Source organism: Blastomyces gilchristii (assembly GCF_000003855.2).
Source record: "Blastomyces gilchristii SLH14081 genomic scaffold supercont1.19, whole genome shotgun sequence".
In the NCBI taxonomy this organism is placed as follows: domain Eukaryota; kingdom Fungi; phylum Ascomycota; class Eurotiomycetes; order Onygenales; family Ajellomycetaceae; genus Blastomyces; species Blastomyces gilchristii.
This window is the reverse complement of record NW_003101664.1, coordinates 1,027,945-1,048,529: the sequence shown is the minus strand read 5'-3', so window position 1 is coordinate 1,048,529 and position 20,585 is coordinate 1,027,945. Positions and strand designations below refer to the sequence as shown.

The window sequence follows — 20,585 nt, the reverse complement described above, 5'->3', positions numbered from 1 at the left end:
GACGGACCGTTGCCAAGTTATGATGATATTATAACATCATCATCAACTCTCTTTTCTTTCTTTTTTTTTTTTTTCCCTCCCATATATCTGTTTTGTCGCAGCTCTCAACGCCTCCACCTCTTCCTCGTCCATTCAACTTGCCTGCCTGCTACCTTTCCAGAGCTGTTACCGTTGCCTGCGACTTACCGCGCGATTGCTATCACTCTAACTAGCAAAATAACTATATCTATCATCCAGCTTCGATTCGGTGGTGGCTGCTTTGAGCCGTCCTCTGCTACACCATTCATTTCGCCGCGTGTTGATTGTTGATTGACTACCCAACAATACCGCAGCCATGAGTGCCTCCGTCCATATACGCCTCCCTCCCGCCTCTTTTTTCAAGTTCCCTCCTTCTCCTCTCCCAGAGACCATCCCACCGCCCACAGTTGCTGAGCGCACATGGAATCAACCCTTCAACATCTCCACAAGCCTCTATCGCAAGCTTCTAGAACCCCAGGTCCCCCTGACCGTTGCCGCCATCTATGCTACAACCGTCGTCGCAATGAACTATGTCAATAAACAGAGGGGTAACAAACCATGGGCCTTTAGCAAGACGAGAGCCTTCAAGCTCTTTGTCATCCTCCACAATATCTTCCTGACCATCTACTCTCTTTGGACTTTTGTCGGCATGGTCCGCACCTTCTACCTCTCTTGGCCTGAACGAACTGAAAAGCACAACCTCGTGAGGATCGTCGATATGCTCTGCAAAATCAACGGGCCCCGTGGCATGGGCAATGCTGCTGTGTATGATCGCAACGCTGAAAAATGGACTATGACCAGCCCGCTATACACACTAAGCCCAGAGGGTGTTCCTGATCCCACAGACCTCGGCCGCCTTTGGAATCAAGGATTGGCCTTCTTCGGCTGGCTTTTCTATCTTTCCAAGTTCTATGAGGTTCTCGACACCGCCATCATCCTGGCCAAGGGAAAAAATAGTTCAACTCTCCAGACCTATCACCACGCTGGCGCAATGATGTGTATGTGGGCTGGAATTAGATACATGGCCGCCCCTATTTGGATCTTCGCCCTCTTCAACTCTGCCATTCACGCTATGATGGTACGTATTTCTTACTTCCAAGCCTTGCCACCATTTCCCATATTTATCCGATTATTTGCTATATCAATTGGGATAGAACGGCTGTCTAAAACTAACCGATTTTTTTTTTTTTTTTTTTCAAATAGTATTTCTATTACACATTGACTGCACTATCCGTTCGAGTGCCTGTTGGCATCAAGCGCAGTCTAACCACCATGCAGATCACCCAGTTCTTGATTGGCACTACCTTGGCCGCTTCCTATCTTTTCATTTCCTATACATTCCCAGTTACTGTTCCGCATCCGGTTGCTATGAGACCCCTCGCTTCCGCCATACCCGGTGCCGTGGCTGCCGCGCCAAACAGCACTGCTGGTGGTATGGGTCCTTGGCTCAAAAAGCTGGCTCTTCGCGCGGCTGGAGCTCAAGGTGTTGCCGAAAACGTCCTCAATACGGATGGAAAACTATTTGGCGTAGATGGAGGTCAAGCAGCCCAGGCTGTTCTTGGGAAGCAGGAAATCCGGAGTGGCTTGGAGCCTCGCACCTTCACCTGCCTAGATACCACTGGTCAAGCCTTCGCGGTCTCGCTCAACGTCATCTACCTCCTGCCTCTGACCTTCCTCTTTGTCCGCTTCTTCGTGCGCTCCTACCTCCACCGCACTGAACAAGGCGGCAAACACCAAACCCACGTGCACGCCGCTGAGAAGGCCGGCATGGATGCTTTCAAGGGAGTTACCCGTGAAATCCGGAACGCCGTGATCGAAATGCACGGCGACGACGGCGGAGCTACCGACGTGGTAGATGAATCTGGCACTAGCACCCCACACCCGGAAGCCTACGAAGCGAACATCGATAACATCATGACTGCCAAGCAGCTAAAAGTTGAGAGGCGGACCGCTGCCATTGATCCCCACCCACGCGGACCACATTTAGCGGCTCCCTCATATGCTGCCGTTGCCGTAGAAGGAACAGAGGCAACATCATCCTCCACATCATGATCGCCATCCACGTCATCTGAACCGTGTCATGACTAAAAGAGAAATCTACAACCACGCACATGAGAGAAAACAAGGCATCATACGACAGCATGGCCGATTGGGGAAGTTGGCGCTGAACTGGAATGCATATGCATCTAGTAGGTTAGGAGTGTACGATATGCAAGTTTATTTCGATGATGTTTCTGAACGATGGCGAACCCACGGGTAAGCGGGCGTTCTTGACGCGAGTTAGGAAGTTTCCTTTGAATCCCTCCTAACCCCCAACAAAACTTTCAAACCAGACCCCCGTCAGGTTGGGGAGGGCGAACAGATGGGCTACGGCGCACATGTCGGGAATCAGAGAGCATGATGGGTGGTGAAAAAAAATAATTCTTTTTCTTCTCACTCTTGTGTTATTCCCTTTGACCGTGTCCTTTTTCTGTTTCTGCGTTTGATTGTTTCGGTATAGTTTTGGTATTTAGTATTTAGTCTTCATACGTAGGTCGGATATGTTCTGGCCCGGGGTGTTAATTCGGATGGGATGGCTTTCTCTTTCACTTGGCTGTTTGTTCTTTGGACATTTCCGTTCTTGGTTTTGTTATTTCCTTTCGCAGTCTTTTCAACGATTACTTTCATGCCTCAAGGCTAGCCGAAAATCCATTATTCGACCAGGAAAAAAAAAAAAAACCTTCTGAGACGGGCATACTACTTCATGACCATGACTCTTCCTATCCCCGTTCGGTGGGATAGCTCGTTGATTTTCTTTGAATTTGGTGTTTTAATTTTGGGTAGGCGTGCACAAAAAGGAAAAGAAAGGGGAACTAACAAAGGGACAACATTTGGCTGGTCGGGTGCGTCTGTTTTTATTAGGTTGAATTGAAAAAGCTCTTTTAGGTATACCATTCAATGATTTCAGGATATCAGGATTCCCTACCTACGCCCTCCCTTATTTTGTATTTTTTATTGCTCTAGATTTGTTTTCCTCATCAATGGACTGTTCCAACTGACGGTCTAACTTAAAGAGCTTCCTATGATCCGCGGGTCCGTCAACTCGAGCGGTAACTGTACTCAGGCAAATCAGCGACAGGAGGCCCTGCGGAGCAAACTCCTAGATACGAGCTCTACGCAGCGAGATACGGGTGACAATTGGGGTGGTCTGGACGATTTGTTGAACCTATCGAACCCATCATCTACATGACATGCACACTCACTCAGCTCAGTTCCTGCGAGAAGATGCAATAATAGCGGGGTTCACACTGGCCTCGAAGGCGGGGAGAATGGAGCTACCGATAGCACTAGTTAACTAGTAGTCGGGGATAGCTGACTGCTCTTGAAGGCGGGGAGATATCTCTCCAACGGTGGAGGTGTTTGTTTATATAGTTATACCCTCCCCTCCCATAACCAGGCTGTGGGAAACCTAGACAAATCTACGAAAACCAGAGAGAAAAAAAATAAAAATAAAAATAAAAATAAAAAAATAACCAAAAAGCATGTCGACAGAAATCAACAAGATATTTGAAGAATACGCCTCAAAGTCGACGACGACACCATTCCCCGCCGTCACTTTCAGGGCTGTTGATCAGGCTGGTAAGTGGTTAACTTACTTATTAAAAAAAGGAGAAAAAAAAAAAAAAAAAAAAAAAAAAACAAGCCCATCTCCATTGTTCTCCTATGTATGTGTTTACCATCTCTACTAACCACATTCTACGCACAACTCCCAATTACAGGAAAGGTCCTCTACTCATCCAGCCATGGCAATACCAAGGTAGACGGGTCCGGCGAGGCCGTGACGGAAGATACCCCCTTCTACACCGCGTCAATGACCAAAGTGTTCACAGCGGTTGCTGTGATGGTGGCGGTGGAGCGAGGGCTGATAACCCTGGACGACGATGTGGGGAAAGTTGTACCAGAGTTGGCGGAGCTGGAGATTCTGGAGGGATTTGAGGAGGATGGTAAGATAATAAATTAAATGTCTTTGGATTTTATTATTATTATTATTATTATTATTATTATTTTACAAGAGTAAGAAGGGATGTGAGGCACAGGGTTAACTCGTGCAATTGTTTTACTTACTTAGGTATTTGGTTTTTTGTTTAGGGAAACCGATTGTTCGGAAAGCGTCGAAGAAGCTCACTTTAAGGAGGCTCCTTACGCATTCAAGTGGGTTTGCTTATCATCTTACCCGTGAGAATTTGCAGAAGTGGAATGCCTACCAGAGGCGGGATACTACCAAGATGGATGGTTCTTATGTATACAACGCAGCTATCCTGCCTGAGGAAAATGTGATAAACAGTTTACTAACTAGCGTACTAGGAGCAATACCGACAACCACTCCTTTTCGAGCCAGGGGAAAACTGGGCATATGGCCCTGGTGTTGACTGGGCTGGTCGAGCGGTTAGCCCCCCCCCCCAGCGGACTGAGATTTCCGGGGTGATATTCCCTGTCTAACACGCCCCCCCTTTTTAATAGGTGGAAGTGGTATCCAAACAAACCCTCGAAGAGTTCATGAAAGAAAACATCCACGACAAGCTGGGATTAAAATCCACAACTTTCCGCCCCGAAAACATCCCCAATTTCGCCGCCCGTCGAGTCGAAATCAGCTCCCGTAATGCCGAGGGAAAATTCACCCCTATGCCGGTTCCCATATACCCCATTCCCGCAACCGACTGTCTAGGGGGTACGGGCCTCTACTCCACAACGCGCGAGTACACCACGCTGCTAGCAACGCTGCTTGCCGGCGGTGGGAGCGTGCTGAAACCCGAAAGCGTGGAGCAGATCTTCAAGCCGCAGCTAGAGGATAAGAAGCTCATAAACGACTTATTTAATACCCCCGGCGGCCAGAGGTTGAATAGGAGTCTGACCACGGGGAAAGTGGTGACCATGGGCCTTACTGTCTGCATTAACCTTGACGATGTGCCTGGTATGAGGCCGGCGAATTGCGTTGGTGGTGGTGGACTTACTAATATGTTTTGGGTATGTTGGGATCCTTTCCTTCACTATCTCTCTTTTATATTCTTGACGTTATCATTATTCTGCTTCGTACATACATGGGGCTTTCGTTTGCTGATATATGTTGGGTGTAAATCTAGTGGCTTGATCGGAATTCTGGCATTTGCGCTGGGTTGTTTTTCCATTACCTCCCTCCTGTTGATCCGCTTGCGGTCGAGGTTGCGGATAAAATTGAAGAGGTTGTGTATAAGAACCTTAGAGGGGAGCTTAGCCAAGGGAATTAGGGATATTATTGAACCGCATGGTTTCTTGCTGCAGGCTAACTAGTTGCCCACTGGATGCATGATTGTTGGCGAACTCCTGTACATACTCATGGGTTCCCTTCAGGTTTATATCTGGACTGTATTGAATGATAGTGCAATGCCCCGAAAGGATATCACGCTGTAGCCATTCGAAATAAGCAGAGCCCCTTATGCGCCAATATTCGCAGCCTTAACATCCTCTTCAGAGCTCATTATTTGCACCTTGATAGCCCCCGTTTTCGGATCCGCAGCTGTTTGAAATGCCTTTACAGCATCCTCCAGAGTAAAACGATGGGTAACTAGCTTCTTCAAGTCGATCACTCCATTGCGCACCAGCCGTATAGCCCGGGGCCACGTGTTGCAATACCGATATTGATATTGCAGGTCAATTTCAAAAGTGCTGACCCGCATGAACGGAATCGTCATCTCATTCTTCCCAACGCCAACCACAAACACTTTACCACCAAACTTCACACTCCAAATTGCCGCAGCAACACTGCTCTCAACGCCCGTACACTCAATCACAAGTGACGGCCGTAGCGTATCAGCTTCACATTCCACCCCATCATTCATTTCGTTTATGATTCCAGCTGCCGTCGTCTCAGGCGAATCACCTAACCGCACCCGATACGTCCGCACATCCGGCACCAGGTGTTTCGCAAATCTCAACCGTCCCTCATCAATGTCCGTGATGACAATAGGAGTAGCCCCCGCCGCCCGCACACAGAGTAGCGTAACAAGACCAATCGGTCCTGCCCCGGCCACAGCCACAGCATCGCCCAGCCGCAAACCAGCCCGCTCAACCGCCGCGAGCGCCACACTAAGCGGCTCCAGTAGTGCACCGTCTTCGAAGTCCATATCCCCAATCTTATGGCACCAGATGGCCGGGTGGTTGACATAGCGGCGAAGCAGTCCGTCGACGGGTGGTGTGGATAGGAAGCGCACATGTTCGCAGCCGTTGTAACGACCTGTAAGGCATGGTTCGCACTCGTTGCAGATGATATTAGGCTCGATGGCGACGCGGTCGCCGGGCTTTAGGGAGGTGACCTCAGGGCTGACGGCAAGGATTGTGCCGGCGGACTCGTGGCCGAGGATATGGTTGTCCGTTACGACCATGGGTCCTATGCAGCCGGCATGCCAGAAATGGACGTCGGAGCTGAGAGGGAATGTTTATGGTTAGTTAAATTTTGTCATAGTGAAGGGGGGGATGGCGTTTGACAGTTGTCCATATGCTGATTGCATATAAGCGCTTGCGGATGGTACTCTCACATACCCACAAATACCTGTGCTTCGGACCTCAATTGTGACTTCGCCAGGCTTCAGGCTCTTTCCAGAGGCCACATCCTCAACAGATGGTTGGGCTTCTGCCACCCAGAGATCATGGTTTGGGTTGGTATAAACTCCTATATTTGGCTTGGAAGGCGCGGTGAAGTTGGGCATGTTTAACAATGTGGCATTAAGCAATAAGTGGAAGATGGTTCTTCTTTCCTTCTCTCTCTTGGTTCTTTGCAGCAATCATGTGAGTAGGAATTTATAGGAGTGTTGTTGGTGTTTCATCTAGGTTTGATAAACACATAGCTAGACAAAATGCAGAGGTGTGGGGTGCGATGAGGGGCAGCGAATGGAGGTATAATATTGTGACGCACTCGCAATTTGACCCACAAAATCAGGGAAATAGTAAAGTGAAAGAAGTGGAGAAAGTCGGGATAAATGACATGGGCATTTTTGAATCGAAATTGCAAGAGGAAGCTGTGTAATCATTGATGGTGAAGAACAACAAGGCTAAAGTTTGCTGGTTCAAGGTTCTTCTCGGCACGAAGCTTATCGCGGTGACGTCGTGCCATGTTTAGCCCATGCACATTCAGGGGAACAACGCTGTGCCCGGTTCATCTACATTTGGGACTTTCTCTCTATGAGACTGAAATTTATCGATGTGTCCAGGAGCCGTGCTGGACATTTCGTCTATTCTTCTTGCCACAGAATAGGATGGATTAGATCGACCAGCATGCAGAGCCAGCGCCGGCGACCCATACTCAACATAGGGATACAATACAGTCGCTTTTCTCTCCCATGACTGCCCCATTTAACTTCGAGAAAAAAGCGTTTGCCTTGCCCCATCATTAGGCTAATTCGACTTATCACGTCTTGCGGAGTATGACTCAGGTGGCCAGTCACATATTCCCCATCGACGTAGAGGTTAGGCGAAACATGGGAAATCTCATAAAACCCCGGCGCATTCGCAGACTGGGAGAGGATGAAGTAATCTTTGTAAAGCGCCAGGATACTTTTAGCGACATGATTTACCAGCTGCCGCATGACGTCCGAGGTCTCTGATGGATTTTCCGGTTTGTTTTCTGGGCCTACATCCTGGGGACTCGTGGAATTGATATGCCGTATAAGGACGTCAATTTCGAGATCACTATAAGTGAGGGCGTCGAGAAAATTGGTTACGTCGATGAGTGATGCGAGAACAAGGCCGGTGCGCCCTCCTGTAGATGGGAGTCCTCCGAATAGCATAAGATGCATCCGCTCGCTCCCATCGTCGGCGATCTCGGTGATAATATCGTTCGTTTGGTCCAGCGCGCGTTTGTGATGCAAGAAGTGTTCTTCATTTTCGAAATCTTCACCTGACCATAGGCCCTCCGATGCGTAGAGGACACGATCTCCTTGGGCCGTAGTGCTGACAATGAGAAAAGCATTGAAATGGTCCAAGTTTTCGATTGCAGCCCTACCCTCGAGAAAATCTATTAAGAATTTCGTCGGCATTTCGGGGACAGACACTGTACTCGTATTACAAGTAGCCTTAATGTCGGCCTTTGCGGCAATAGCTGCTTCATGCACTAAAACTCTCAGGTTTCGAACGCTGTTTGTTCTTCGTAATCCTGTACTTCGTGAAATATCCGTGGCATCGGTGAGTGCAATGCATAGGGTTGAAGGGCATAGCCCTCTAGACGGTTCAACAAATAGACTTGAACTAGAATTTTCGTTTTGTCTCCTTCGATCGCGGTCATGGCTTCTCGGGTGTAGGTTTAATGGAGCCGAGCCCGGTGGTGATTCAAGTTTGTGGCGTTTATAAAGGAAGTGATGTGAAGTGTCTACTGCGCCAGGGAATCTATCTCTGCCTCTGGAGAGGAGGCCTGTGTGTTCATGGCGTGAATCTCTGCGCTTCTGGTAGAAACGGCTAAGTAGCCGTTGCAGTGCAGTCAACTTCCACGACCGCTTCTGCGGCAGGGGATATGGCTTGTCGAATATTACTTGGGACATTTGAACCATTATCGATTTCCGATAGTGTAATTTCCCGTCCTATGGGTTCTGCTATAGACGCACTTATAGGAAGTAACGCGATAGACAAGAAAGAAAACCCACCTTGTTCCATTGTGAATCCATGGCAAAATTCCATGGCTGGCGAGATCGTAGTGAAAGAACGAATCTGAAAGAATATTCCAGAGGGAACGTAAGGGGTATTGAAAGCTGACTTTGGCAAATAGGTTTGAAAGAATCTCTAGACGTTTAATAGTTAAATAATATCCGTTGAGGCATTCGGGAATTGTAGGATGGGTTGAATGATAATGAAGCTTTCAAATTTGAGGTATTCATGCTTCTTCAAAGTCCTTCCCTGTGCGTTCTCTCAATACGACTCCACAACAAAGGTGAGCTCGTTGGGACTTATACCCATTGTATAGTACCCGTCACCAAGCCAGGCCGTAAACTTGGTCTATGGTTCAGTAAAGGAACAACCCGGAATTTGAAAGACATTCAAGTTAATGTCATGCAAGGTTGTGCTGCGACGTCCTCTGATATTGACAGGTACAGATAGTCAACCTTCAGAGACTGACTCTGCAGATGAAGAAGCTCACTGTCACTACTCAGCCATGAGACCCAACAGCTAGAGTCTGTTCTCTGATCCATTAAGAAGATCATCGTGGCTGAAAAGGAATATATATACATAATATAATATTAAAGGGAAACGAAGTCAGCTCGAAAAGGAGGAGTAGGTTCCCATATAAACATTATCTCAGCGGGCTCAGACCCTCTGGCTCGGTTTGAACGGGTTGCAGCATTATTATTAACTAATCCAGTATGACACTAATCTACTTTTGATACAAGTCATGTGCTCAGAGCAATCCTCACCAGAGGATCTGAGAAGAAACAGTTCCATCTTCAATGAAGACTCCTGAGATTTATAAGGATTTTTCAGATTCTTCAACTTTGACTTTCTATTACTATATACTCACATATCTTTAAGATTTAAAAATCACCTTAGCTTATAGCTAAAGAGAAGAAGAATAGAAATATTTCTTTAATATTTCAAAAAAATCTATATTTAAGATAGATATATACTCTTGAAAATAATTATATTTTTTAATCTCAGAATTTCTAAGAGTTTTTTTTTATATAAGAAATTGAATTAAAATTCCTGTATTTAAAAACACACTGATTAACTTTAAAATGATACTTCTATTCTAAGAACTTGAGATATGAATATAAAAATCAGATATATTACAAGAATATTATTATTCTAAGATTCTAAGATAATACAGAAATAATGAATCTATGAAGTTAAGTTAAAATTCTCTTTCATACTCAGAGTACTGAGTAAATCATTTCTGTGTTACTAATAATCAGAAACTGTTTCTTCTCAGATACTTTGTAAGATATTATTACTCACATGACCTGATTTTACTATTTAGATTAGCTTATTGCTTATTTGAGGTTAGCTCATGACATAATCATCAATCCAGTGTTAAAACAGCAATGAATATCTGGAGAAGCGTCTGAGCTTGCTGAGATAATATAAACAAAGGAGCTGTAGGCTACTGGGGCAAAAGAGCTCAATCACCACCAGCGCCTGCTGGTAGAAGGGCCGACCAACCGCGGGACCCCCAACAGGAGCCTCATCACCATCACGTGACTGATGACCAAGCATTCCTTTTTTTTCCCTTAACTTCCCGAAGTCCAAAATTCAAACAATTATCCAACTCGGACCCAGTCAACGACGCCGGCTATCGCTCTCCACCCCGCTGCCATTGAGAGCCATCCTCTTCTCCAGGGCCTCCCTCGCCGTTGTCTGTCATTCTTTTCTACGGCTTGCTCGCATCCCCACGGTCCCTATGTCCGCCACAACATCCCGCGCCGTTCTGCGGCATTCGCGATATCTGATCCGGAAACCCGCCTTCAGATCTGCCTCAACAACGGCCGAGGCTGCTTCTAAATCCAAAGACGCTGCCACTTCTGCGGCGTCAAAAGCATCTGCCGGTATTTCCAAGGCTGCTGCCACTGCTGGCCCTGCTATTAGCAATGCTCTCTCCGGGCTTGGTGGAGCCCTCAGGAGAGTAGGTGGGCGAACGGGAAGGTTCATCGCTTTCGTCGACTGTAAGAACCCAATTCTTTGCTACAAGGATCGCCATTTCTGGGACTATCATTGAAGATCTCAACGGAGATATTTTAATGTTTTGCTTGAGATTTCTGCCTCGATTTAACATCTAAAATGCTGACCAAAACCGACTTGATCCAGCATTAATACCTCCCACAATTTACTACTCCAGAGTTGGCTTGGAGCTGTCGAAAATAGTGTTCAGAGGACAGAATATGTCCCCGCCGTAAGCCTTGCTGGAATCCGTTTTACCAAATGTGGAAATCTATTGCTAACCTAACTTGTACAAATTTAGAAGCGTGGCCACTTTCACAGGATACTACCAGCCTCTCCTCAGATCTCTCCGCCAGCCAAAGACCTTCATGTCACAGATTTCTAAGTCTTTCAACCCAGAATCTTTCCTCCTCTCCCTCCGGAACGTCGATAAAAAGCAACTGGCCATTGTCGGTGTCACGACTGCAGAAGTAATTGGCTTTTTCTCCGTCGGCGAGATTATCGGGCGATTCAAGCTTGTAGGATATCGGGGGGAGACTGCACATGCGCATTAGATAAATTAGGCCCGTTTTTTCGTTTAAAAATCTCTGCAACATATCTCTCTCCTAACTCTCTTTTTGTTTGTCCATTCTCGTATTCTCCTCCGGCTGTATGATAGACGATGGAATTCCAAGCTGGTCTGTGGTCGCTGAGTCGCCTGCTTGGGTCCCTTCGTGTAATTTTGTTGTCAGATTAAATCCTTCAAAATTAGATTTCCTTTGATTGAACATAGCTGTCTCATTTAAATATTTTGTCTTCGCAATCCCAATTTCTCGTAAACTCGTGTTTAGGAGTGCAGTCCTTCATTTCTCTGTCGCAAACCTTGATCCCGGGAACAGTTTTTTGATCACGTGACTATGTCCAATGCTCGAAGAAATTTAAAACGATCAACAGCGAACAATTCATTCTCAGCGCGAAATCAATGACAGCAGGGCAATGCAAATCTAGGCAGTGACCAGTGATCAGATTAGTAGAGATGGATGCCTTCAAGCTCCTCACCCGGTCGACAAAACTTAAACCGGGTCCCGTTTCCAGAGAGCAGGCGATATCAAACTTTTTACCGTCAGCCGGCGAAGCTGAATCCCCACAGCTATTTTCTCGTCGCCATGGACTCGACGCCGCAGAAGCTTACGACGAACAGAGTGAATCCAAAGGGAGGAAACGAAAGAGAGGATTAGATGGGAATGAAGCCTCCGCAGATTCTACGGCTGTGACTCTTGACTTTTTTGGCTCTGGACCTTCAGCTCTTGGATTCTCTAGCAGCGATGCGAAAACAGCAAGGCGAAAGCAAAATGAGGATGATGAACAGAAGGGAGATGTTGCAGGTGGAATTGCTACAAAAGAAGCCCCACTGAGTGAGGAGGAACGGAAAGCGATCTTAACGGCGCACAAGATCAAAGTAACAGACCTTCGAACACCACCCCCTGTGGCGGAAAATGAAAAAAAGTCGAAGAAGCGGAAAAAGAAGCAAAATGACGAACAACCTCCCGTTGTTCTGAGCCGAAAACAGCAGAGGAAGGCTCAGAGGATGTATCCCCAACCACTGGTATCATTCCAGCAGTTGAGAACAAGATATCAGATTTCTCGGCGGCTGTCAGAAAACATTGTCAACCAAGGATACAGCGTGCCTACTGAGGTCCAGCTCGGAGCACTTCCATTGTTACTTGGGGATTGTCAAAGCGCAAGTGCGCGAAACCAAGAGAACGGGGTCCAGTCAGTCCAACCCGCGCTTGAACCGGATCTATTGGTCGTTGCACCTACTGGCAGTGGAAAAACACTAGCGTTCATGATTCCGCTCATCAATAAAATAATGCGACATCACCACCAAGACAAATCCCAGTCGAGGGAGTTGTTTGCAATCATCTTGGCTCCGACAAAGGAGCTTGTCTCTCAGATTGTAAACGAGGGCAGAAAGCTCATGGTGGGCACTGGTGTTAAAATCACAGCCATGCGGAAGGGAATGCGAGTTGTGGAGGATACGGAAGGGGAAGAAGAAGCTCCTTCGGGTGAGGAAAGCGGGAGCTCCGAAGACGGAGATGATGAAGCCAGAAAGATAAAGCGACCTAGAGGAAAGGCCCCTATCACAAAAAGCGATATTCTGGTCTCAACTCCCCTGTTACTTGCAAATTCTCTTTCCGGTAACAAAAAACACTCTACCGCCACTCTACCAACAGTACGAAGCGTTGTACTTGATGAGGCCGACGTACTCCTAGACCCTCTGTTCCGTGACCAAACCCTAAATGTATGGAGCGCGTGCACCAATGCCCAACTTAGAGTTGGGCTATGGTCCGCGACAATGGGGTCTAGCATCGAAGAGCTTGCCAAGTCCACTATTGGCGAACGCCAGCAATCACTAGGACTACGCTCTGAATCGTTTCTGGTCCGCCTGGTTGTTGGACTGAAAGATACCGCCATCCCCAACATCTCCCACAAACTTGTCTACGCGGCGACTGAACAAGGGAAGCTTCTGGGACTACGACAACTTCTACATCCCAAGGGCGGAGGTTCCACCTCAGACACCCATCTACGACCTCCGTTCTTGGTCTTCACGCAAACCATTTCAAGAGCTGTGGCACTACACTCCGAATTGAAGTACGATATCCCTGCTGAAGCCGGCGGTTCTTCACGCATCGCCGTTCTACATTCTGAACTCTCTGACTCGCAACGATCTGACGTCATGGCGGGCTTCCGCAAAGGCGAAATATGGATCCTCATCACAACCGATCTGCTCTCGCGCGGGGTGGATTTCCGCGGGATCAACGGCGTTGTGAACTATGACATTCCCAATTCTAGCGCCTCATATGTCCATCGCGTAGGCAGGACAGGACGAGCTGGACGTGAGGGTGGAGTAGCGGTTACTTTCTACACGAAAGAGGACATCCCTTATGTGAAAAATATCGCGAATGTTATCGCTGCCAGTGAGAAATTACGGGGAGTTTCTGAAGATAAAGGGATCCAGAAATGGTTACTAGATGCATTACCTAATCTGTCCAAGAAGGACAAGAAGGATCTAAAGCAACATGGTGTACGGGTCAGGCGGCCGATGACGAAGAAGGGGGAGCAGGATGATAAGGACCGGAGAAGAACCCGGATCAGTACGAAGAGTGGATTTGAGCGGCGAAAGGAACATAACCGGAGAGATGCAGCTAAGGCCAGCAAACGGCGGAAGTATGAAGGGCAGGCAGACGAGGGAGGAAATGCAAGCGATAACGGGTCGTGGGGTGGAATCGAAGACTAAGCAAGCATTTTGAATATATGTATATTACATATATGCCTATAACCGGACGCCTAGGACTGAAAAACTCCATAGCTCCTATAAATCGAACCGAAACTCTCACACCTTCAGCCTTCTTCTCCCTGCTTCTCTTCCTTCGGGTTCAACAACCGCCTCTCCAAACTAATCTCCACAACTTTCTTCTTTCCCCCAACCCTCCACTTCAACTCATCCCCCCTTCGCATCAAAGTACACTGCCCAAACCCCCTCCTCTTCCTCCACAGCTACAAATCCCTCGATATCCTGCACCGTTACCCCAACCTGATCCTCCGTCCAATCCCAGGGCCCGACAAGGTGCTCGCGACTCTGCGTCCGATTTCCATATCTCAGCTCAAATGTATTTTTATCCACATAGATCCAATTGAGCATCGGCGGGTCGACGGAGACGGTGCTGACGAGGCCGAGGGTTGGTTCACGCTCCTCGTCTGGGTAGCTGATATAGAAGGCTTCGGCTGTGTGGCTGGGGATGGAGCGCGAGTCAGACGCCGCAGAATCAAGGTAGACCTGATTTTTTTTTTTTTTTTTCTATTAGTTTTATAGCGCTCGTTTTTCTCTAGGTCCCGTTGAGAGGTAACCCTAGATCAGACCTCCTTACGTACCTTGTTATCCCTTAATACTACCCTCCGACCATGTAACTGCCTCGCCTCTTCGGAATTCGCCTCACAGAAAACATCGATGTAAAATTTCTCCAGGCGCTTTTCGTCTGATTTGCGCTTATTTGCTTTCTTCTACTCGCTCACTCCTTCGCAAACGCCGATGACGGTTGGGATAGATGCTATTGTGAGGAGGCCTATAACCATAACTGCGTGTTTTGCGTATGATTTGATCCGGTGGAAGCTATTGAAGTTATGGTGTTACAATATCTATTTGATAAGCCAATATATACGAAATAGTTATATTATATCTAATTGATTGATTTAATATCTGTGAAATATAAATTTCCGAGCGATCTAACACATGACATCATACAGCAAATTACTTGCATGGTTTTTGAAAAAGTGGGATCTGACAGTGCACACGCACACACATACACAGTACACATTGGTTCAGGGGTATAACCAATCTATATTTTCTATAATTCTATAAATCTAATTTTGCTAATCTAATAAATCAAACCGCGCTCTCCCAAAGATGTCTTCTAATCATAAACTCTTAGCCATCATGCGCAGTCCTGTCCAGCTTTAAGCTGCATCTCTCCATCCCCATACAGCCCACCAGCACCGCACCTCTAGCGCCTCCCCATCACTCCCCTCCCAATCATCAAACCCAATTTCTTCCCCCTCCATCAGAACGATTAATCCCGCCGCCTCCATCCGCCGCCTAAAATCTTCTACTTGTGGCAAGTAAGCATCTCTCAATGGCATCTCAACCACCACCCTCGACTCAGCATCCTGGTACAGCCAGCGCTGGATTGTCTGCACAAGCCACCGCGGGTGGTCGGGGGAGTACAAGGGGTCCGCAGCAAGGATAACGTCACATCGTTCGTCCTCAGTTGGCGCGGGGCGCGGATGAGTCTCCAAAGACCAATCCAGGACACCCGTTGATACGGTCGCCCCCGTCTCTAGGAGCAGGTCTTCGTTTAATTCGACATTGTGAGCTAAATTTGGCAAGATGGAGTCCAGATCAGTGAGGTGGATGGAAGCGGCGGCGCCCCAAAGGGCCGCGAAGGTGAGTCCGACCAATCCAGTTCCGGCGCCTAGCTCGAGGGCACGGAGGGGCCGGTTCTTTTTGGCTCGCGATGGAACAAGGGAGGAAGATGGTATGAGGAGAGTGTGGAGGCGTTTGGCGAGTAGGTAAGACGAGACCCATGTTTTCATGCCTAGGTTATCCGAGGTGAGGGAGGGTTCATGGAGAGTTAGTTGGAAATTTGTTTGCTGGGTCATAGGGATGGTGAAGACGCGGGAAATAGATGGCATGGCTGTTTGCCAGAATAATGTTAGTCGATGCTGATTAATGAAAAACGGCAGAGCAGCTAGAATTACCAGTTCTTCCCGAGCGTTCACAGAGGCGGGCGCTGGCGGCGTCCCAGATGGTTTCGCGGAGCTCATCGGAGTCAATCCATGATAATGCGCTGGCGATGATGGATGTGAGGTAGTGGGAAATACCGGTTTGGAGAATTACTAGTTGAGCGGCGCCATCGTTGTTGCTGAAGCTGCGTGGTCGGACAGCAAGCTGCTCTAAAGCTCGCAGGATATCGGCTGCTGTTGGTTTCGTGTAAAGCTGTGGGAGGTCGAAGACTATGTAGGCGGGCACCCCGGAGCAGTTAGTTCCAGTTTCTGCAGATAGAACACCCAAATCAAGGTATTTACCATGAAGCGGCTTCGAATCGCCGGGTATGGTCATTTTAAATCAGTGAAAGCCCGGGCGGCGATCTGCCGACCTTGACTTGTTGGGCAGACTTGTGTTGTGCGACTCCTGTTCAGAGACAACCTAGGGTAATAGAGAATGGGGATATAGAAATAAATCAAAACAAAGCATAACAGCTAAAGAATAAACTAGAATAATAACCCGGTATTTATACAGTGGGAGTGCAGAGAAATATGCCGTATATATAGTGCAGAAGGAAAAAAAGATACCAAAAATAAAATGTGGTCCGTGCGTTGGGCGGCGAAACCTTATCGATAAACAAGCGGTGGGACATCATTCGTCGGTAGGGGATATATTCAGGGAAAAAAAAGAAGAAAAAAGGAAGGGCCATCGATTCTGCGGTTAAATGACGAGGTGTTCGTAAGCCCTCCGTATATGTATTGTAGTAACGTAACAACACATGGGCGCTGGGTGGTATCAAATTGAAGGCATTTCAACTCAGTGTATCTTTAAAACCCTGGTAGGCCTGTTCGATTTCAAAAGCAAGTTCTCTTGCCTGATCTTCACTCAGCTCTTCCGTCGCTCTCATTTGGTTAAGCGCAATGAGCCACTGTATAATCTTCCCTCTGTTCTCGAAATCCTGGTCGGTTACTCTATTCACAGATTGTATAATCTCAGAAAGCAGTGGATGGAGAGCATCTTTGGACACCATGTTCAGTTTCAGAGCATCTAGAAACGTGATGAAATTTTCTGTTGCCGCTAGAATCAGACTGCCAGATGTATTCGTGCCGGTGCCACTGGGTACAGGTGCGGCACTGTGCGATGCCTGCTCAACGGTGACAGGAACTCCGATTCTTAGTCTCTCCGTTGCCCTGGGGCATTCCAGCTACAGAAGAGTTAGTTTCCTTTAAACTGTCCATGCAAGAGAACACATGGCGGCTATAATTAATCAGGAAAATAGACGACATACACCCCATGTCTGCCTGAAGGTATCTAGATCAACAAACTCCTTAGCAACGGTCTCATCACTCAAGCTGGACTTGTACTGTTTCAACAGCCGCGCGCACGTCTCGGTATATTCAGACTCCGTGATTGCGTCTTTAATGTAGGCCTTCTCCAGCCCATCCAGCGTCAGGATGATGCTGTAGATCTCTGCTAGAGATTCGTAGAGGTCTCTCTCTGCGGAGGTAGAGGATAGTTTGACTTCCTGTTCGGTGTGCATGTTAGAATGAACATCAGAACAACGTCTGGTCCAGGCGCATACCTCATCCAGATTAATAGATGCCGACAACGCCGTATTTGGAGTGTAACTGTATGGCGTAGGCGCATAAGACAGCGGGCGTTGCTGATACATGGCGGAATGTCTGTAGCTATCTATGAATGCAAAGGTTGATCTAACATTATTGTTGGCGGTTGGTCGCGCTCGCAGAAGCTGGCCCAAAGAGGAAAGTCTGCTGGATTAGCTAAGGATGGGCGTGTGGTCCGTGCGTGTTATTTCTGCGCCGAGGAAAAAAATCATTTTCTGATAAACAAGACGCAAGACCGAACAACAGGATAGTGTGCTGCGGATATATCGGCAACAGTGTATATATTGGCAATATTCGAATATTCGCAGTGACTGATACGGCCAATTAGCTCAGTCACCCTGTCTATTTCATTCAAGCATGGCAGGCTCCGCGAAAAAGGCCACCAAAAAGTTCGAGAAGAACCACCTCCGGGATACTATCGAGCGCCGCAAGGAATTTGCAAAGGTTAAGCAACGACACCGCCTGAAGGAAAAGAGACAGCAGAATAAACAAAAGGATGCTGAAAAAGTGGATGAAAAGGCGCAGCAGAATGGCGATGGTCGCAAACCTACAGCAGAGGGGGAGAAGAATTCCTTTGCTGAGATGAACGTCGATGACTTCTTCGCCGGTGGATTCGACTTGCCAGATGCCGCTCCCAGTAAAAAACCCAAATCCTCTAAGAAAAAGGAAGTTGCACCGAAGACTGGGAAAAGGAAGCGCACTGCTGAAATAGAAGAACAAGAAGCGGACCAGAAATCATTTGCACAGAGCGATAACGACGAGGGCAGCACCGCGGCAGAGGGTAGCGACATTGGCGACATGGATGCCCATATGGAACAATTGGAGGCCCTGAAGGATAAAGACCCTGAATTCTACAAATACCTTAAAGAAAACGATGCCGAGTTGCTCGAATTTGGAGACCATGGGGACCTCGCTGAGGTTGATGCTCTTAGCGATGCCGAGGAAGGTGAAAAAGAAGAGGCTCACCCCAAAAAGAAGAAGAAGGCTAAAGCTCCCGAAGATGTCCAAGAAGGCGACACGAGCAATACCATTAATTTGTCCATGGTTAAGCAATGGCAGAAATCAATGATTGAGCAACATTCCATGAGGGCAACTCGACAAGCAGTCTTGGCTTTCAGGTCAGCTGCGTACATGAACGAAGCGGATTCTAAGGACCGGAAATACACCATTTCAGACGCGGATGTTTACCACCAGGTTCTTCTCACGGCATTAGAATACGTCCCTAAGGTTCTGAATCACCATCTGCCGACCAAGGAGAGTGCGGGGGGGAAAATCAGAATTTCCATGGATTCGAAAAAGTTCAAGACCTTGACCCCTTTAATCAAATCACACGCATCTTCCATCCATCAGCTTCTTATGAATCTGTCCGACGCAGCAGCATTGAAGTTGACCTTGGCATCTGTTGAGCCAATGCTTCCCTATCTCCTCCCATTCAGGAAGCTCTTGAAAGTCGTCCTCAAAACCGTCGTCGGCATTTGGTCGGATTCCGCCAGCACCGAAGCTACCAGAATCACCGCCTTTCTGATCGTCCGTCGTTTAATGTTGATTGGAGATGCTGGAATCCGCTCAGCAGTTCTGAAGGCCACATACGAAGGGGTAGTTAAAGGCAGCCGAAATACAACCGTCCACACTCTCCCCGGCGTAAACCTGATCAAGAACTCTGCAGCCGAGATTTGGGGAATCGACCAGGATGTCTCCTATACTACCGGCTTCAGTTTTATCAGACAACTGGCCATGCATCTACGAAGCAGCATAACACATCCATCGAAAGACTCCTACAAAACTGTATATAACTGGCAGTACGTGCATTCATTGGACTTTTGGTCCAGAGTTTTGTCGTCTCACTGCGATGCCATTGTGGAAGCCACTGCGGGGAAAGCATCCCCTCTACGACCACTTATCTACCCCGTCGTTCAAATCACCCTGGGAGCGATGCGCCTGATCCCCACAGCACAATACTTCCCTCTACGCTTCCAGCTTACGCGATCCCTCCTCCGTATCTCCCGTGCAACCGGAACGTACATCCCCCTCGCAGCCGCCCTGCTGGAAGTCCTCAACTCCGCCGAAATGAGAAAACCGCCAAAATCCAGCACCGTCCGCCCCCTCGACTTCGCCACGAGCATCCGCGCCCCGAAATCCTACCTGCGAACCCGCATCTACCAAGACGGCGTGGGCGCCGAAGTCGCAGAACTGCTCTCGGAATTCTTCATCCTGTGGGCCAAAAACATCGCCTTCCCCGAACTCTCGCTGCCAGTAATCGTCATGCTCAAGCGCTGGTTAAAGGAAGTATCCTCCCGCACATCGGGGAACAAGAATACAAAAGTTAACCAGATGATCGTGCTAGTTGTGCAGAAGCTGGAGGCTAATAGTCGGTGGATCGAAGAGCGGCGGTCAAAGGTCACGTTTGCACCCCGGGACCGCGCGGAGGTCGAAGGGTTCCTGAAGGATGTAGAGTGGGAAACGACGCCGTTGGGCGCGTTTGTGAAGACCCAGAGAAAGCAGAAGGATGAGAGGGTTAAATTGCTTGAGCAGAGCCGGAGGGATGATCAGAAGAAACGCGCGGCGAAGGGAGACGTGGATATGGAGGATGCTGATGGTGCGGGCAGCGAGGAGGATGATGACGAGGACGAGGATGGAGATGTAGATCTGGCTGGATCGTCTGGGGAGGAAGAATAAGCGGGACAGATGGTCTTTGTTGAATGCTATTTTGTGCTCTCTTGATTCAGTTTTCAATTTCTATAAGTTAAACGGGGCGTTTCATGAGAATGTAATAAATGGCGGCTTCAATGCGTTTTTTCCTAATAAAAATTATACAAGGCTATCTCTCTCCCAACGTCATTGACTCGCACATGCACCAAACGAGATATCATGCCCTCGCTCTAACCTTACTATACATAAACGACATCTCCTCAAAAACCCTAAAACCTTAAAAACTACTACCCATTTCCGCTTCCATCTTCGACTTTAACCCCCCCCCCCCCCCCGTAAAT

The 20,585-nt window shown here is 47.9% G+C and overlaps 9 protein-coding genes across 9 annotated transcripts; 5 read left to right on the top strand and 4 right to left on the bottom strand.

Annotated features, from left to right (window-relative positions):
- Positions 1 to 334: 334 nt before the first annotated feature.
- On the top strand, positions 335 to 2,070 carry BDBG_07603 (fatty acid elongase; the record flags this gene model as incomplete). Its single annotated transcript, XM_002622155.2, has 2 exons — positions 335 to 1,096; positions 1,222 to 2,070. 2 exons carry the CDS (start codon positions 335 to 337, stop codon positions 2,068 to 2,070), a joined length of 1,611 nt encoding a protein of 536 aa, XP_002622201.1.
- A 1,469-nt stretch (positions 2,071 to 3,539) lies between these two features.
- On the top strand, positions 3,540 to 5,282 carry BDBG_07602 (beta-lactamase; the record flags this gene model as incomplete). Its single annotated transcript, XM_031723167.1, has 6 exons — positions 3,540 to 3,636; positions 3,777 to 4,001; positions 4,147 to 4,298; positions 4,363 to 4,443; positions 4,519 to 5,022; positions 5,139 to 5,282. 6 exons carry the CDS (start codon positions 3,540 to 3,542, stop codon positions 5,280 to 5,282), a joined length of 1,203 nt encoding a protein of 400 aa, XP_031580270.1.
- A 186-nt stretch (positions 5,283 to 5,468) lies between these two features.
- Positions 5,469 to 6,740, bottom strand: BDBG_07601 (L-iditol 2-dehydrogenase; the record flags this gene model as incomplete). The annotated part of the gene is made up of 2 exons (XM_002622153.1): positions 5,469 to 6,456; positions 6,574 to 6,740. The coding sequence occupies 2 exons, from the start codon at positions 6,738 to 6,740 to the stop codon at positions 5,469 to 5,471; spliced, it is 1,155 nt and encodes a 384-aa protein (XP_002622199.1).
- Positions 6,741 to 7,262: 522 nt separating this feature from the next.
- BDBG_07600 (uncharacterized protein) lies at positions 7,263 to 8,573 on the bottom strand (the record flags this gene model as incomplete). Its single annotated transcript, XM_002622152.1, has 1 exon — positions 7,263 to 8,573. The coding sequence occupies one exon, from the start codon at positions 8,571 to 8,573 to the stop codon at positions 7,263 to 7,265; it is 1,311 nt and encodes a 436-aa protein (XP_002622198.1).
- Positions 8,574 to 10,228: 1,655 nt separating this feature from the next.
- BDBG_07599 (mitochondrial F1F0-ATP synthase G subunit) lies at positions 10,229 to 11,470 on the top strand. The gene is made up of 3 exons (XM_002622151.2): positions 10,229 to 10,673; positions 10,816 to 10,900; positions 10,970 to 11,470. Exons 1-3 carry the CDS (start codon positions 10,412 to 10,414, stop codon positions 11,220 to 11,222), a joined length of 600 nt encoding a protein of 199 aa, XP_002622197.1. The 5' UTR covers positions 10,229 to 10,411; the 3' UTR covers positions 11,223 to 11,470.
- A 114-nt stretch (positions 11,471 to 11,584) lies between these two features.
- Positions 11,585 to 14,936, top strand: BDBG_07598 (ATP-dependent RNA helicase ROK1). The gene has a single exon (XM_002622150.2). The coding sequence runs from the start codon at positions 11,684 to 11,686 to the stop codon at positions 13,943 to 13,945; it is 2,262 nt and encodes a 753-aa protein (XP_002622196.1). The 5' UTR covers positions 11,585 to 11,683; the 3' UTR covers positions 13,946 to 14,936.
- On the bottom strand, positions 13,796 to 16,324 carry BDBG_17633 (uncharacterized protein; the record flags this gene model as incomplete). The annotated part of the gene is made up of 6 exons (XM_031725311.1): positions 13,796 to 14,485; positions 14,646 to 14,818; positions 14,961 to 15,061; positions 15,190 to 15,899; positions 15,964 to 16,218; positions 16,291 to 16,324. 5 exons carry the CDS (start codon positions 16,322 to 16,324, stop codon positions 14,710 to 14,712), a joined length of 1,209 nt encoding a protein of 402 aa, XP_031580269.1. The 3' UTR covers positions 13,796 to 14,485; positions 14,646 to 14,709.
- A 457-nt stretch (positions 16,325 to 16,781) lies between these two features.
- BDBG_07595 (vacuolar protein sorting-associated protein Vps28) lies at positions 16,782 to 17,642 on the bottom strand (the record flags this gene model as incomplete). The annotated part of the gene is made up of 3 exons (XM_002622147.1): positions 16,782 to 17,174; positions 17,259 to 17,495; positions 17,553 to 17,642. The coding sequence occupies 3 exons, from the start codon at positions 17,640 to 17,642 to the stop codon at positions 16,782 to 16,784; spliced, it is 720 nt and encodes a 239-aa protein (XP_002622193.1).
- A 178-nt stretch (positions 17,643 to 17,820) lies between these two features.
- BDBG_07594 (ribosome assembly protein Noc2) lies at positions 17,821 to 20,579 on the top strand. The gene has a single exon (XM_002622146.2). The coding sequence runs from the start codon at positions 17,953 to 17,955 to the stop codon at positions 20,269 to 20,271; it is 2,319 nt and encodes a 772-aa protein (XP_002622192.1). The 5' UTR covers positions 17,821 to 17,952; the 3' UTR covers positions 20,272 to 20,579.
- The last annotated feature ends 6 nt before the right edge of the window (positions 20,580 to 20,585 follow it).